We start from the raw sequence: 16,808 nt of genomic DNA, 5'->3' as shown, positions 1-16,808 counted from the left end.
GTGAAAATAAAGATCAACATGTGATCGATCCTTAAAACTACTCTTTGATATAACTCATTTACATACATATGGTTCATGGCTGAATTCATCAAAGCAGGGATATACTTTTGAAAAAACAAAAATGCAAGTTAAAACATTTACAACCAGGAAAATCCTGCTAAAATATCTATGACCCTACTTGAAAAAAAACCAAACCAAAACCAACAGGTTTTAGTGGTATATATTATTCAACACATGCACTCAGATTCAAACTACTCCACATCACACTAATACTACATATTGCAGTGTATGATATACAGCATTAAAGTGGGATTCCAAAGTATATAGCAGACATACCAGTTTTCATATCAAATGTCCATGCAGGTATAGCATCTCCTGATTTTACCCTACTTGTCGGTAGAAGAGGCAGCGTAATATGAATTGGACCAGTCACTTTCAATTCTTTCCCAGCTGAAAGGAGGTTTACACATATTGCAGCAAGAGGGGTCAATTCAATGCTTTTAAAACCTAATCAACAGAAGGAATAATTTGTCCATAAGTAATACACACTCAAGAACATTATTTACTATTTTTTTTAAAATGGGTTTTCATTTGTAACTGAAGGCAAGCCATCATGAGAATGTATGGTCTGTACCACGAGATGTCAATATAACTTGAGAAAACTCAAGTCTCAAGCATTTCACCTCTTCAATGAATACTTTTTAATAATTGGTACACAGCAATTCCTATTTAAGGCCTGTAAAAGATAAATATAACTTTTAAACAAAGCTGGTTCGACAATATTCACAGAATTCAATATTAAGCAAATTTGGCTTTTGGGGAGCAATACCTGATAGCAAGTACTTTAAATCTCAGATACCAGACTAGCTATTCTATGTTGAATATTGCAGACCAAGTCAAATGATTTGTGAATCCACGCATATTAAGGGGTGTTCTGTTACAGATTAATCAAACTGAAGCTCCAGTATTCATGATATATTTGCATGTCTTTTCCAGCATTTAATTAGCTCTGTTAATAAAATTTACTGAAAGGATTAATTTGTTAATTTAGAAGTTTCTGTAGCGTTAATCATGAGGTACAGTCCTTATGGCTTGTCAAAATATTCAAAGGAACCACTGTGTTTGTACTGCTTTATTGTGTGGGCTGTAACTTTGTTTCCCTTCATTCTTCTTGCACTAAACTTGCAATAACTGATACTATGTGATACAAATACTTCAGGATCCAGAGTGTGACAGTTTGCTCAAGAAAGACAAACAGAATTATTAAGTAGCAGAATGATATTAGAGCTTTGCACACTGTTAGAAACTAGTTGCGAGACAACTGTCAGTGTATCAGATATCAGCCTCTACCGGCTATAAAATACAGTCCTGAAGGAACAGGCTCTATGAATAATTTAAAAAGACACCAGACAGAATTTAAGAGAAGAACACCGCTTATCTCTGATGCTTCAAGTTCAAAAGTTGTATTATAAACAATTTTTTTAAATCTTCAAATGTCCACACACAAATAGGATACTGGTATTTGTGAGAATTTTGATTAAATATAAATTAAACTAGAATATGAAACTCAGATAATTTGGCTAGAAGCCACGGCAAGGACATCATCCAATTCACATTAATGAAACCATAAAACTGCAGTGAATTTTTAAGAGCCTTGTTGTACCGTGGGCATTGGGAAGAAAAGAAAAAAACATTTAAGTAGGATGGAATAAAGGGTACAGCATGGTGATCTCTTGGATACCAACATAACTATGTGGATTAGAAAGTAAGCGTGAATCAATATGAGGAATGCAGTCAGTGGCTTATTTCAGAGTGCATTAAAAAGGTGTAGCACTACAGATGTACAACGTATTACCACGGCTACTACCACCACCACCACCAGAGGTGAAAGCAAGCCTGCCCAGTCCAGCGTACCAGCAAGAGCCGGTACACAGCCGACTCTACTGGCAGGGTGCAGCTTCCCCAGGCTGGCAATTTAAAAGGGCCCTGGGCAGCAGCAGCCAGAGCCCCAGGCACTTTAAATTGGCACCAGAACGCCGTTGCCAGAGCCCCTGGCCCTCTAAATCGCTGCCAGAGCCCTGGGGCTCCTGGGGATTCAAACTCCCTGCCCCTTCCGGTTGAGGCCACACCCCTTCTGATTAAGGACCCCGCCCCTGCGTACCGGTTAAGTCTTTTAAGATACTTCCCCCCCCCCGACTACTACCAACCCATGAAACAACTTAGACCTGTTTCAAAATGTATTTTTACTCACTGAAACAGATGTGGAGAACATACTTTATTTCTTCAATTGCTCTCCATATATTTAAAGTGCCTGTTTGGTATCACCAGGCTTACATGGATTAACTGCAAGTAAATCAATAATGCTGCATGGATTAACTGTCTGCAAGTCAAATGATAGTTTCTGTGTTATCCTTATGTGGGTGGGTGTGGCAAAGTGCCCACGCTGACTAGGTAATAGAATTAAAGTGAAAAATATAGGCAGATCCTCCACTGGTATAAATTGATGAAGCTCCATTGACTTCAATAGCCCTAACCCACTTTACACTACTTGAGGATCTCGCCATAGAATTGTGAATGCATTCTGGAAAGTTGTGAACACCTTCAACTCTCAATAAAATCAATGGGAGCTGAAAGTGTTCTGCACATTGCAGGATCAGACCCTACTTTGGTTGCACTGAGGGGTTATATAGTACGTGTGGAACCCCCCAGAGAAGGAAATCAGCATATGGCCCTCTGTACCATTATTTATGCCTGTGGAAAAGAGGTGTTTATTATGTTCTTGAATGAGATGTAAAGTGATGTAAATTACTCATCTACAATTATAACATGTATTGGTTCAATCCAGCTCTCGTGAAAGTCAAAAGGAGTTTTGCTATTGCATGAAATGGGCACAGCATCAGGCCCTCGTGACTACAGGGGAAATGTATATTTACATAAGTACATACATACTTGTATTATGTTTTTAAAGTGCAGATTCTAACAAATTTAATATACCTGATTTATTTAGAAGAATTCCTGTTGTATAAAGAAAATTGTCCACTTTCAAAAACTGCTGTGGCACTGTCAAATAGGCTGTCACGTTTGTAATATGGTGGCTTATAGGAAGTTTTATTAAAATTTTGGGAAACTGAACACTTGGTTGAGATTTGGCATCTGGAAAAAAAGAGTAACATTTCAAATTAGCAATAATTCAATCTGAATTAATGCTTTCTATGGCCAAACAGCCCAGAAATCCTTTGTGCAAAACACTGCTTCAAACCCCTACTCTCGAGTGTTTGCAATTGTCTAGATTTAGGCCAGTACTTGCCGCTAGCATATATACAACAGTATCTGAAAACAGAATAATTTCTTCTTGCTCCCATCCCTAATCCTTGGATTCTCTAAACACTCTCTGCTACAGCAAATGTTCTCCAGCTTCAATCTTTCCTGAGGCAGATACATTTCAAATAACTATCTTGGGTAACCATATTGAAGACTACCAGAGCCTTTCAATGCAGTGGAATAATGCACATGCACGCCAGTGCAATGAGCTCCTCTGAGATTTCTGGTGTTTTTAATAGCGCTGGTTCTCCACAGGACATGTCTTCAATCCATTAATCTCCCCCCTCCTCCTCCTCCCACCCCTACATGTACAGAGTGCAAAATCAGCAGCTTTCTATTCAGACTCCCTTGTGATTTGAGATGAGAAGGTCAGAAATAAATAATAAATACAGGGATAATAACCTAATGTCTACATGGCTGTAAATAACACTCACATCCGTGGAAGGCTGGAAGATTTGGAAGGAGCTTCGCTTGCTACATTATAGAATCTGAGGGCCAGCTCTTCAGCTGGTGTAAATCAGCATAGCCCCAATTCAGTGGAGCTGTGTCAATTTACACCAGTTTGGAATTTGGCCATAAGTAATAGGTCTATTTATTTTTAGTGGAAACCGGTGCCGGAAGCCATTGCTTTGCTAACTAAAAGCTGGCTATTTGTGCACAAGGTGGAAAAACATTCATGAATAACCCCTTAAGTGCACAGAAAACAACACCATCATTTGGGAGGTCACTGACTTCTCCCCACAGAATTTGTTGGCAAAAAACAGTTGTATTCATTAGTTAAGGCACATAGTTTTCCATATAAAAAGCATTTACATCCTATCCCATGTAGTGCTGTACTTACCAGACAGTTTTCCAGTGATTAGAACTGTATCTTCAAACAACCATATATTAGCTTGGCTTTGTGGGAACAGAGAAAGTGTTACAGATGAGTATACTGTGGAAAGACAGACATTAAGAATATCTGATTACATGTGTAAAAGTTTCAAAGAAAGTTGTGGTCAAACATATGGTTCCAAAGACAGGGAAACAAATGGGGAAAAAGAAAGAAGGTATGGGAAGACCGAAGGACTAAGCGGTCCCACTAGTCCAGGGATGAATCATACTAGTTAGGCAGTGTGGACTACCAGTGTTCATGGTGTACATGTTCTGTGGATTAAACGATAGCTGGAATTCTTGGACAGCCCATCCTCTTTTAAAAAAAACAAACAACAACAACAAAAAACAGGCACTTTAAAAACACACCCTAATAGAATTATTAAAAAAAAAATGTGATAGTTAAAAGCAGGCCATTCATGATGAAACACTGCTGAAAACATAACTAAACTGACAGATGGAAGAGTTCAGAGCAGTAGCTCTGAGCCACGATCACATTTCAGCCTCTCAGTACCCCATAATCCTAACACTTTCTAACATTCCTAGCTGGCCTTTCACTCACTCTGCTATGACCATGAAAAATACACATGTATGTGTACATATATTACATGTATGTATGTATACATATATGTATATGCACATGCGTTCACTTTCTTCAAATCATACCCCCACTGCAGTATAATCTCTCAGCATGGACAGATATTTTTAACTGTTGTTGAAATTATTTTTATTTCAGTTTTAAAAATCCATGTTATAATTTTATCAAGTCTAAAGGGTCATTTACCTTTAATATCTGGCGTTCAATCATGACCGACTTTGACTGCATTCAGTCATGTACAGCTCATTACAATTAGGTGGATTACCCAAGGAAGAAAGAAGCTTCAATTGAACACAGTGTAATAATAGGACTTTAAAGGGTTTACTTACTTGGCATTCTCCCAGTCTTCCAAGGCAATGGTGTTAACATGTAGCCCTCTTTGTAAGATGCAATAGTTAAACTTAGACCTAACTTGTAGGGAACTTTTATCAACACTACTCCATTGTTTCCAGTGAGGGTGGAATTTGTCTTTGTGTAGTTAACAAACACTTCTACAATTGCTTGGGGTAGGTACTGATGACTGATGATGTCATTTACTTGAACTTTCAGCATAAACACAGATCCTATGAAAAAAAGGGGGAAAAAAATGAGATAGGTCATAACCCATAATGACTAAGCATAATATTTAACTAAGCAACAATATTTGTCATACTTTAAATTACCAGGCTGACGACAGACAAAAGTAACCATATTCTGTGGTTTACTCGTTGTCAATTTTGCATATTTCTCTTTTTCTCACATCCCAAATTTTAGCATTCAAAATGCATTTGTCCAACAAGAATAATGTGATTGTTCAACACTAGCATCAGTGCAAAATTATGCTGATGGAATGCTTAGGGGATATTTTCTTTAAGGTACTTTTTAGTCCTTTTCTCTAGGTTTTCTTCTACCATCTTGCAAAGCCAGCTTTGTAGAAGTGATGTCATAGCTCAAAACTGTAACCTACCAAGAGGAAAAAAAGATAATGCTATTGGGACACAACATACTGAGATATGAAACTCTGAAGCAACAGATACTGCAGTTCCAAACCCAAAATAAATGATAGCTCCACCGGGGCCCAGATTCTCCTGTACTTTGTATGAAAGAAGTATCATATTACAGTGTGCTGTGCATTTCCAATAGAATCTCAGCAACTCAGAACATTATTTATCCTATGGGATAGATTTAGAGTTGTCTGAGATAATTTAGGAATATTATGTGTTGACTTGTTTATCAGGATGTTTATTGTATGAAAATGCAGGTTTGGTTTGATAGGAGGTAGGAAAAACAAGCAGGTTCCTGATAAGACACCTCCAGCTAAATGCTTCAAAGCCCTCGTCTACACTACGGGATTAGGTCGAATTTAGCCACGTTAGGTCGATTTTAAAATGAATGCGTCTACACAACCAACCCCGTTCCGTCGATCTAAAGGGCTCTTAAAATCAACTTCTGTACTCCTCCCTGGCGAGGGAAGTAGCGCTAAAATTGACCTTGCTGGGTCGAATTTGGGATAGCCTCCAGAAGCTATCCCAGAGTGCGCCATTGTGACTGCTTTGGGCATCATTTTGAACTTCAATGCACTAGCCAGGTACACAGGAAAAGCCCTGGGAAATTTTGAATTTCATTTCCTGTTTGGTCAGCGTGGCGAGCGCAGCAGCACAGGTGACCATACAGTCCCCGCAGAATCGCAAACGAGCTCCAGCATGGACTGAAAGGGAGACATTGGATCTGATTGCTGTATGGGGAGAAGAATCTGTGCAGGCTGAATTCCGATCAAAAAGAAGAAATGCTAATATATATGCCAAAATCGCACAGGGCATGGTGGAGAAAGGCTACAACAGGGACACACAGCAGTGTCACGTGAAAGTTACGGAGCTCATGCAAGCCTACCAAAAGACAAAGGAGGCCAATGGTCGCTCTGGGTCAGAGCCCCATACATACTACCTCACCGCTGTTGGTGGACACCTGCAAGGGGGGAGTCTCACGCAACAGGGAGGAGGATTTTGTGGAGGAGGAGGAGGAGAATGCACAGCAGGCAAGCAGTGAATCTGTTCTCCCTGGCAACCAGGACCTTATCATCCTGGAGCCAATACCCTCCCAAGGCCGGTTCCCGGACCCTGAAGCCAGAGAAAGGCACCTCTAGTGAGTGCATATTTGTAACTATAGTACAGGGTTTAAAAGCAATAGTGTTTAATGTTTGATGTGCCCGGAAGAATTGGGACGCATTCGCGGCCAGTACAGCTACCAGAAAAGTCTGTTAACGTATCTGGGGATGGAGCGGAAATCCTCCAGGGACATCTCCATGAAGCTCTCCTGGAAGTGCTCTGAAAGCCTTTGCAGAAGGTTTCTGGGAGGGCTGCCTTATTTCTTCCTCCATGGTAGGACACTTTCCCACGCCAAGCCAGTAGCAAGTAGTCTGGAATCACTGCAGCACAAAGCATGGCAGCAAATGGTCCTGGGTTTTGGTCGCATTCAGTCTATATCTTTCTGTTTTAGCCTCAGGAAAGTGATATCATTCATGGTCACCTGGTTGAAATAGGGGACTTTTTGTAAGGGAACAGTAAAAGGACCCCGTTCATGCTGGGTTGTTTGCACTTGGCTAAAAGGGATCATCCTGGAGAATAGCCAAGCAGTGAGGGGAGGGGTGAAGGAATCACCCTGGAGAATAGCCACGCGGTGAGATGGGAGGAGGTGTGTGCTGCACATCCACCCGAAAACGGCAGCCCCTCCTTTTAAATGTGAAACCCAACTGGCATTGCTTGCTATGGGAAAGGATGGTGCTGCAGTTTGAAACCATTCCCACATGTTATGAAGGTGTAGGAAGCCAACCCCACACCAAAAGGCTTACCATGGCTGCCCGGAAACAAAGTTCTGTTGCCCAGCCGTTTGTGATGTGTCACCATACCGGCAGGCGCTCAATATAAAAGGCAAAATGCAACCTTGTACCTAAAGCACATGTGCTGTCTGCTATGAATTGCTTAATTCACTGTGAAAGAGCCTCCCTTTTGTTCTCATAAATGTATCATCTTAAATTTTACTCTTTTTATCCCCCCCTGCAGGTGCAAATGTTTCTATGCTCCCCCTATCATCTCCATCTCTGAGGTTATCGCAGATTAGAAGGCAAAAAACAATGCACTCACGCTGATATGTTTTCTGAGCTCATGCACTGACAGGGCACAGCTTAATGCATGGAGGCATTCAGTGGCAGAGGCCAGGAAAGCATTAACTGAGCGCGAAGAGCAGAGGCGATGCTGAGGCTAATGGGGGAGCAAACGGACATGATGAAGTGTCTGCTGGAGCTGCAGGAAAGCCAACAAGAGCACAGACCCCCGCTGCATCCATTGTATAACCGCCTGCCTTCCTCCCCAAGTTCCATATCCTCCTCACCAGACGCCCAAGAACGCACGGAGGGGAAGGGTCCGGGGACCCAGCCACTCCAGAGCATGGCCCAAGCAACAGAAGGCTGTCATTCAAACAGTTTTGTTTTGTAGTGTGGCTACAAAAAGCAATGTGGCCTTGTCCTTCCCTCCTCCCGCACCCCACCCCACCCAGGCTACCTTGTCAATTATCTCACTTTTTAAAAAAAATTAATAAAGAAAGAATGCATGGTTTCAAAACAATAGTTACTTTATTTCCTTTGCCAGCTGTGATCAAAGGGGGGAGGGTGGTCAGCCTACAGGGAATTAAAATCAACAAAGGGGGCAGGTTTGCCGCAAGGAGAAACACACACAGCTGTCACAATGTAGCCTAGCCAGTCATGAAACTGGTTTTCAAAGCCTCTCTGATGCGCAGCGCGCCTAGCTGTGCTTTTCTAATCACCCTGGTGTCTGGCTGCTCAAAATCGACTGCCAGGCAATTTGCCTCAACTTCCCATCCCACCATAAATGTCTCCCCCTTACTCTCACAGATATTGTGGAGCACAAAGCAAGCAGCAATAACAATGGAAATGTTGGTTGCGCGGAGCTCTAACCTAGTCCGCAAACAGCACCAGCGAGTTTTTAAACATCCAAAGGCACATTCTACCATCATTCTGCACTTGCTCAGCCTATGGTTGAACTGCTCCTTACTTCTGTCCAGGCTGCCTGTGTACGGCTTCATAAGCCATGGGATCAAGGGGTAGGCTGGGTCCCCAAGGATAACTATTGGCATTTCAACATCCCCAACGATAATTTTCTGGTCTGGGAAGTAACTCCCTTCTTGCAACTGCTCGAACAGCCCGGAGTTTCTAAAGATGCGAGCATCATGCACCTTTCCCGGCCATCCCACGTCGACGTCAGTGAAACGTCCCTTGTGATCCACCAGTGCTTGCAGCACCATTGAGAAGTACCCCTTGCAGTTTATGTACTGGTTGGCAAGGTGGTCCAGTCCCAAGATAGGGATATGCGTTCCGTCTATCGCCCCACCACAGTTTGGGAACCCCACTGCAGCAAAGCCATCACTATGATCTGCACATTTCCCAGAGTCACTACCCTTGATAACATAATGTCAGTGATTGAATTGGCTACTTGGATCACAGCAGTCCCCACAGTAGACTTGCCCACTCCAAATTGATTCCCGACTGACCAGTAGCTGTCTGGTGTTGCAAGCTTCCACAGGGCTATCGCCACTTGCTTCTCCACTGTCAGGGCAGCTCTCATCTTGGTATTCCTGCACTTCAGGACGGGGGAAAGCAACTCACAAAGTTCAAGGAAAGTGGCTTTACGCATGCGGAAGTTTCACAGCCACTGTGAATCATCCCATACCTGCAACACTATGCGGTCCCACCACTCTGTGCTTGTCTGCCGGGCCCAGAATCGGCGTTCCACTGTATCAACCAGCCCCACTGCCACCATGATGTCCCAGTTGCCGCAGCCCGTGCTTTCAGAAACGTCTGTGTCCATGTCCTCATCACAATCGTCCTTGTGCTGGTGTCTCTTAGCCTGGTTCTGCACATACTCTAGGATAATGCATGAGATGTATACAATGCTCACAACAGCCGCGGTGAGCTGAGCAGGCTCCATGCTTGCCATGGTATGGCATCTGCAGGAGAGCAGAGTTGCAGCGGAAGTGGTGGATGACGACAACATGGAGAAATTTGCTATTGAGACTGAGCTTATTTACAAGAGCAGGAGAGCAGAGTTGCAGCGGAAGCGATGGATGATGTCGGTTAGAAGTCGTACTGCATCAAAACAGCAGCAGTGACAGTGAGCTGAACTGAGCGGGCTCCATGCTTGCTGTGGGATGGCATCTGCATGGAAAAAAGGCGTGAAATGACTGTCTGCTGTTGCTTTCATGGAGGGAGGGGCGACCGACGACATGTATCCAAAAACACTTACGACAAGCACTCCACCGACTTAATGCACTTAGTGGGGACATACATAATCAACTGTAAAAAACTGATTTCTAAAAACCAACTTCTATAAAATCGACCTAATTTCGTCGTATAGGCATACCCAAAATGTCTAAGAGACAATGCCTAGGCTATTGAATGGGATGATCTCATTTCCTTGGCTCCAGTCAAGTTACACAGCTTGTTTTGCCAATATGGAACAGAAGAACTACAAACAGTTTAAAAGTCTCTGTCAAGAAGGGAAGCAGTTGTTTGAGGACACATAAACAGACCCTGCTTGGAAGGTCTGAAGCAGTTAGGTCTTCTTAGGCTTCCAACACAATGGGTAGATAAGCCTTAAATAAGGTAAGTATTTTGGGGCAGGGACTGACTTTTTGTTCTGTTTGTACAGAATCTACCACAACAGGGTTCAGATCCATGACTGGAGCTCCTAGGTGCTATGCGAAGAGAAATAATAAGTAATAATAATAGACATGTGTAGATAATTTGTTGTTTTAAAACCCCTTCTCTCTTATTTTATGCGTTGCTCCTATGGTTAAACTAAACAATACTTTTTCTTTAAGAAGGCCATTTTGGGTCACTAGATCCATTGGTCACAGACGCTCGAAGGGATGAACTGCAACTACCCAAACCCAGTCGGACCTGTTGGGTTAAACATGTTTCATCTACAGAGTACTGTAGGACAGGACCTGGTCTAAGAATGAAAGAAACACATAATTCCACGGAGAATGAGAATACATAAGAAGGTGTTTGCCATTGCCTCTGCTTCTGCTAAATGATCCAGAATCAGAGAGATTTCCTGCATCATCACCAGAGTTTATGACGGGGCCCCAAAACCTATTGAAAAGGTCTTTCCTAAATACAAGAACTCACATCACCACAAGTCCTCGTACAGAAATGAGGAATCTCCACCAATTTACAAGCTCATAGTGCAGTTGTGCTTTCTGGCTTGAAGAACAGAGTGATAATCCTGGAACAGCCAACAGAGAATGCTACCAGAGCAAAGGCTTATGAGATTTCTGTACTATAACCAGATGGTTAGGATACATCACCAGCCAATCAGGTTGGTAAAATTACTAAATGCCATTTTGTAATGTATTACATTGCATAAAATAAATACAGTTCTAAATTCACAAACTAAGGAACTGCAGATTGTAAGATAACCATCCTTCCAGGGTGTTTTATTCAAGAGAAGGTCCACTTCGATATATTGATCTCAATAAGAGAAATGAGAATTTTGCTAACAGACCAACAAGACTTCATTGATTTTTTTTAAAATGTTTTTGTTTTGGCAAATCGAACTTTTTAAATCCAATGAAAAATATTGTAGTTAATTTCAACAAACACCCAAAGCAGTATATTTTCATTCTATTGCAGGCATTCCCTATTACAGAAAAAGCACAATTTGACTAATGGTCATATTTTGTATGCCTGCATCTGATCAGCCCTTACTTGTGAAATTAGGTCCATTGAACGCCACAAGTCTATTTGGTGGAATAAGCATAAAAGGAGTATAACAGTGAAGAGACAATGTAGGCCAAATTCATGTTAGATATACCTGTGCAGTTCTTACAGGTATTTTTAGAGTGGAATTTAGAGACATCTATTCCAATAAAGGTCTGTACAATAAAAGGAAAGCTAACAAGAAGCTGAGTAGGAACATGACAAGAGAAGAAATTACCAAAAAAAAAAAAAGGGGGGGGGGCAGATTTTATGCATGTGCTTAAGTACTCCATGCACATATGCTTGTGCTTTAAGTTAAGTACAAACTTAAACACTTTGCTGAATTGGGGCCTAATTGATGATACAAAATGAATGTCAGTGCAGGACTCAGGCAGGTCAATTCCAAAGTGGATTGCTGAATATCTTCAAGAACAGATCCAAAACCATATTTATTTTTACACACTTGCTGCTTTTAGACAAGTCATTTCAGAATCTATCCAAAGCTCTAGGATTTGTGCTGAATCCCAAAGACTTTGGATTAGCAAGTAGATGATGAACGGCATCAAAAGCTTTAGCTAAATCCATAAATAAAACAGTACACATTCATTTACCATCCAAAGCTAACAAAATAGCCTTTCAAAATGTACTTGTCAGAGTAACAGTTAAAGATATCTTCCTAACCCCCAACAACAATCTCTGAAAGATGTCATTAATCAGAGGTTTCAGAGTAGCAGCCATGTTAGTCTGTAGTCACAAAAAGAAAAGGAATACTTGTGGCACCTTAGAGACTAACAAATTTATTTGAGCATAAGCTTTCGTGAGCTACAGCTCACTTAATCAGAGGCTTTCCATTACAGCTAGACTCTACGATTATTCACCATGTGCACCATCACCAACTACATATAAAAGTTTATTTAATACACTTCACCAATGTTTAATGAACTCTTTAAAAACAATGACAAGATCTACGAAATTAGAAACCAGAGTTCAAGTATAACAAATTTAATAATCATACTATCAGCTAATTTAAAATATAATAATTGGGACAGTTGAGATTTTAGCCTGTCCATTTCAGAATACGAAAAATTTCATTGAGATGCTAATTTAAAATAAGAATGGTTTAAAACTGTAATTTTTTAAATTCCTGAAACAGAAGTGCAACTTCAGAATAAACTCATCACTACACTTCTTTCAAAAGGCCAGAGTGGCCTTTATAAAAAAGCGTTTATTAGAGTGTATAAAACCATGTTTTGAAACCAAATTCATAAGCCACCTTTATTATAATCACGATAGGCATGATTTTTGGGTTTTTTTGTCTGCCTTGCCACTTGAGAGGCAAAAATGATGGCTGGTTGAAAGTCACAGATCTCTACAAAGTCCCATGCAAATAATAATAAAGGATAGCCATAAATTTTTAAATGTCAGCTATCTACTGAGGTAGTTCTAACCTTTTAAAATTTAATGTTAAATGTCTATGTATTTCTTTTCCAAATCCAGCAAGTCTGGAAAAAGTCTTAATTTAGTTGTTAGTGAATAACGGGTCTCACTCAACTCCATTAAGCCAACAAATAAATAAAAATACATAGAAAGGAATTCCATAAAATTAATACGCTAATTTGCCTCTTTCTTCCTCCACTAATATCCTCTATTAATCCCAATGGGCATTACATGTGCATCAAGAAAAAAAAAGGAATACAGGAACAAAAAGCAGCCAGTTAGTTCAGCTTTCATCCGATTAAATATATTGTCTTTGCGTGTATGGATTAGTGGTGTTGCCCTCTACTAGTGAGTGGCCTACAGGAAAGAAATAGAACATGCTGTTACTTGTCAGCTAAATGACTTCTCCTTTAGATCAAGTGGGAAAGGTTCGTCGTTTTGGAAATGAAGGTTCAGAGTGCTGTAGCCCTGACTCCCGCTGTTCATGCAGTTTATACAGTATTTATGTCTGTTTATAGGATGCGTGTTCATTGCAGTGAGCCCCTCAAAAGTGACTGTACAACGCAAAGGAAAATGCCAGAATACTGAACGGTCTCTTTGCATCATAGCACTAATACTACAGCCACGTATAGAATGCCCATGATCCGCTACCACAAATAGAATGTTCATGAGATGTCATCGCTGTAGAATTCATCTGGGTTGGTAACAGAAAAACAAAAAAAACCCACCATACATTCAATTACATCAATTTTAGGGGGTAACACAACCTTAGGGTGCTGTGCTGGGAACTTCTACAGAGATCTTCCTTTGGGCTTAGAAGACTCCTAGGTGCGACTGTTTGGATCTCCGTGCCCTCCATTACCTGAAATTTGTTTTACTAGCTGAGGGCTTGTGAAATTTTTCATTGGTCCTTGTCCTTTTGCCCAGGGAGACAAGGAGTGCTTCCCAAGAGCACTCCTTGGTGGAAAAAGACTGGAATCAGGCCATAAATCCTGGCCGAAGCCATAAGACTGAAGGCACAAAAACTGGAAGCCAGGAGGGAATAAATCTCGTCCACTGCTCTCCAGATGGCTCCCAAGCATGTAGTGAAACACATGGTAGTCACAGAAACAAGTGTTCAACAAAAAAGCATTTAGCCTGGGATCAAGGGGCTGGGAGAGAGAGTCTGTAACTTTCTTCCAAGTCTTCTATGGAGAGCATGGTCCTCAATACAAAGGCCTAGCTGCACCTCTGTCCCTTTGAGGTCTCTGAGCTCACCCCCCTCAGGTTTTAGGCCTCATGGGGTAGAATTTCACAAGTATCCTACTCTTAGCCTGAGCCTGTGGCCAGAGGTATAGACTGACCAAACAGCCTTCTTAAAACAAAGTGTTGTTTATTTAGCCGTAGGTGAAAAGAAAAAAAAAAAAAAAGGAATTTTTAAAAAGCCGACACATGTCTATCTTACCATCTCCTGATGATAACCAACGCAGGCCTAACTTCCTCATATACACCCAGAGAGGTCCTGTGTCAGTCTGGTTTTCCAGAGCAACCATTGCACTGCCTCTCTTTAGAGAGAGTCCCTCTTCTTAATACTGCAGGGAAGTGCATTTGTTCGCAGGCTTTGACCCTTCTGTTCAAAACACATTTTGTAGGTTCACTGGAGATGGAGGTAAAATCATGAACGCTACCAGTTCTGGCATTGTCCCTTAACAACTCTTAACTGTTTGCTCGGTAGCTATCTTGAGCCATTCTTTTCCTTCCTTCCTATTTTTCCAGACAGTCTCTGGCTGAATTAAACCAACAGCCAAATAGAAATCAAGCCAATAACCAGTCCAACATACAGTATTCATAAATCATCACAGAGTATGTCCAAATCCTTCACAGCAGCCAGACAACCCTCATTGCCTGGACTAAACCTGAAAGCGAGAGGGAGAGGGGGGAATGTACATCTGGAAACCCCAGTAAGTTTCACTCTCTCTCCAAAAACTGCAGAGTCAGCTGAAGAGCCACTATTAGAATCTGTGGACCTGCTTGAGAAAGAACGCATTATTCGGTAAACGTGTTTGTTTATCCTAATGAATAAAAATATACGAGCAATACATCACATCTGTTGCTCCCCATAAGATCTTTATTCTCTCAATCTAGTTCTCAACTCTCTGTATCAGATCTGCTGTATCGTATTTGTCTGTTTTTTAAACACTGCTAAGTAGAGGATTGGACTTCCCCTTGTGATACCCAGCCTCTTGCAGAGATTATAATTACAGTGACTTTGAGAATGCTTCAAACTGGGGTTTCACTGATAATAGCTGCATACTACACTTACTCTCAAGATGTTCTGCATTACCTTAATTAATCTTGCATCCTGGATTCCAAATAAATTATTAGGGAATCCCTGGCAGCAGAAACACAGGAGTAGAGGGAGTACCATGCTGTCATCAATATGACCATACGCTTTTTGGAAAATGAGTTCTCTCATCACCACAAACTCAAATATGTATGTACCCTCATCAAGATGGACAATAACTAATCACTTTTGTAGCATTATGCATCTTCGCTACAGAATGGACTGTTAAACAAGATGACATCTGTTTTATATACAAGCGTTTAAGTATTTTACCATAAACAGGACAGCATTTTAATTATGTCAACTGCCATGTAATTTTTATTTAAACAGCACTAAAATGGCTAAGATTTTTCAGGATAAAATATAGTTATCTACTTATAAGTGCAAGAATAGTCCCGCTATTGTGGGGAACTTTCCTGGCTTCTGCACTACCCCGGTGAAGTGGGCTAGCGAAAGAATCTGAGTCCTTACTCCCACTTCCTTTACCCAGTGGCCTCCCCACCCTTGAGGACTCCCCTTCCACTCTCCTGTCTGGCAGAGTCCTCGTAACCCCAACAAGGCTGGGCCCAGGATTCCTGGGGGGCTCGACCCCCAACCCTGATGTGGTCACCTAGGACGGGGCTATGGTGTCCCCACTCCGGGATACTCTGTCTGCACTGGGCACTTCTCTAACCCACTGACCGTTACATATAAGTTAAAGTTATTTAATCAACAATTAATTTTAAAAAGAATAAGGAAAAATGGAAAAGGTGAAACGAAACACATCACCCCGCTCTGAGGCAGGGAACATCACAAACAGTGTCTCTGGAATGTCAGGGCAGTTCACAGTCTGTTCCTTGTAAGTCCCCGGCCGCCTTCTCAGGCCCTGGCTGTGCTGCAGGGATGCTGTGGGTTGGACACTCGCTCTGGTGGTGGCCACACGCTCTCAGGCTTTAAGTGGTAGGACCCTTCTTCCTAGTGTCACCCCTGCCCTGTCGGGGTTATGATCCAAGCCTGGCCTGCAGAGCCCCTTGGCTGAGGGGTGTCCCTGTGCTGGGCCCGCTGCCCAGGGTCCCCCTCGCACTCCACAGCTGCTCACCGCACCCAGCTCCAGCCCCAGCTCCACCACTCTGCCTCAGCACTGCTGCTGCTTCTGCTCTGCCTCCAGCTCCCTGGGCTGCTTCTCTGGCCCCTCTGGCTCTGGTTGCTGCAGCTCTGCTCCCAGGACAGGTCTGCTCTGTAGGCTGCTTCTGTGACTCTGCTCCCAGCACTGACCTGCTTCCTGGGCTGCTTTTCTGACCCCTCTGGCTCTGGTTGCTGCAGCTCTGCTCCCAGGGCAAGTCTGCTCTCTCTGGGCTGTGCCTCTGGCTTTGGGGCTGCAGCTCTGCTCGCAGGACAGGGTCTGCTCTCTCTGGATCTGGCACAGCTCTGATCCCCAGCTCAGCTTAGACCCCTCCTTTCTCCTTAGCTTAGCCCCACTCTCTCTGACCCAGGCAATTCCAGCTCATGTGGAGGACGGGACCTCC

General features: G+C 42.2%; 1 protein-coding gene across 1 annotated transcript in view; it reads right to left on the bottom strand.

Moving 5' to 3' along the window:
- FAM171B (family with sequence similarity 171 member B) overlaps positions 1–16,808 on the bottom strand; it is a 74,486-nt gene that overhangs the window by 17,127 nt on the left and 40,551 nt on the right. The window contains exons 2-5 of the mRNA XM_073306110.2: positions 5,122–5,355; positions 4,163–4,255; positions 2,995–3,153; positions 337–507 (exon numbers count right to left, since the gene is read on the bottom strand). Of these exons, the coding sequence (XP_073162211.2) occupies positions 337–507; positions 2,995–3,153; positions 4,163–4,255; positions 5,122–5,355 (657 nt within the window). The remainder of the gene's footprint in view (positions 1–336; positions 508–2,994; positions 3,154–4,162; positions 4,256–5,121; positions 5,356–16,808) is intronic.

This window comes from Lepidochelys kempii, chromosome 11 (genome assembly GCF_965140285.1).
Source record: "Lepidochelys kempii isolate rLepKem1 chromosome 11, rLepKem1.hap1, whole genome shotgun sequence".
Taxonomy (NCBI): Eukaryota; Metazoa; Chordata; order Testudines; family Cheloniidae; genus Lepidochelys; species Lepidochelys kempii.
The sequence above is the reverse complement of the archived record's forward strand: the minus strand, read 5'-3'. Positions and strand labels throughout refer to the sequence as shown.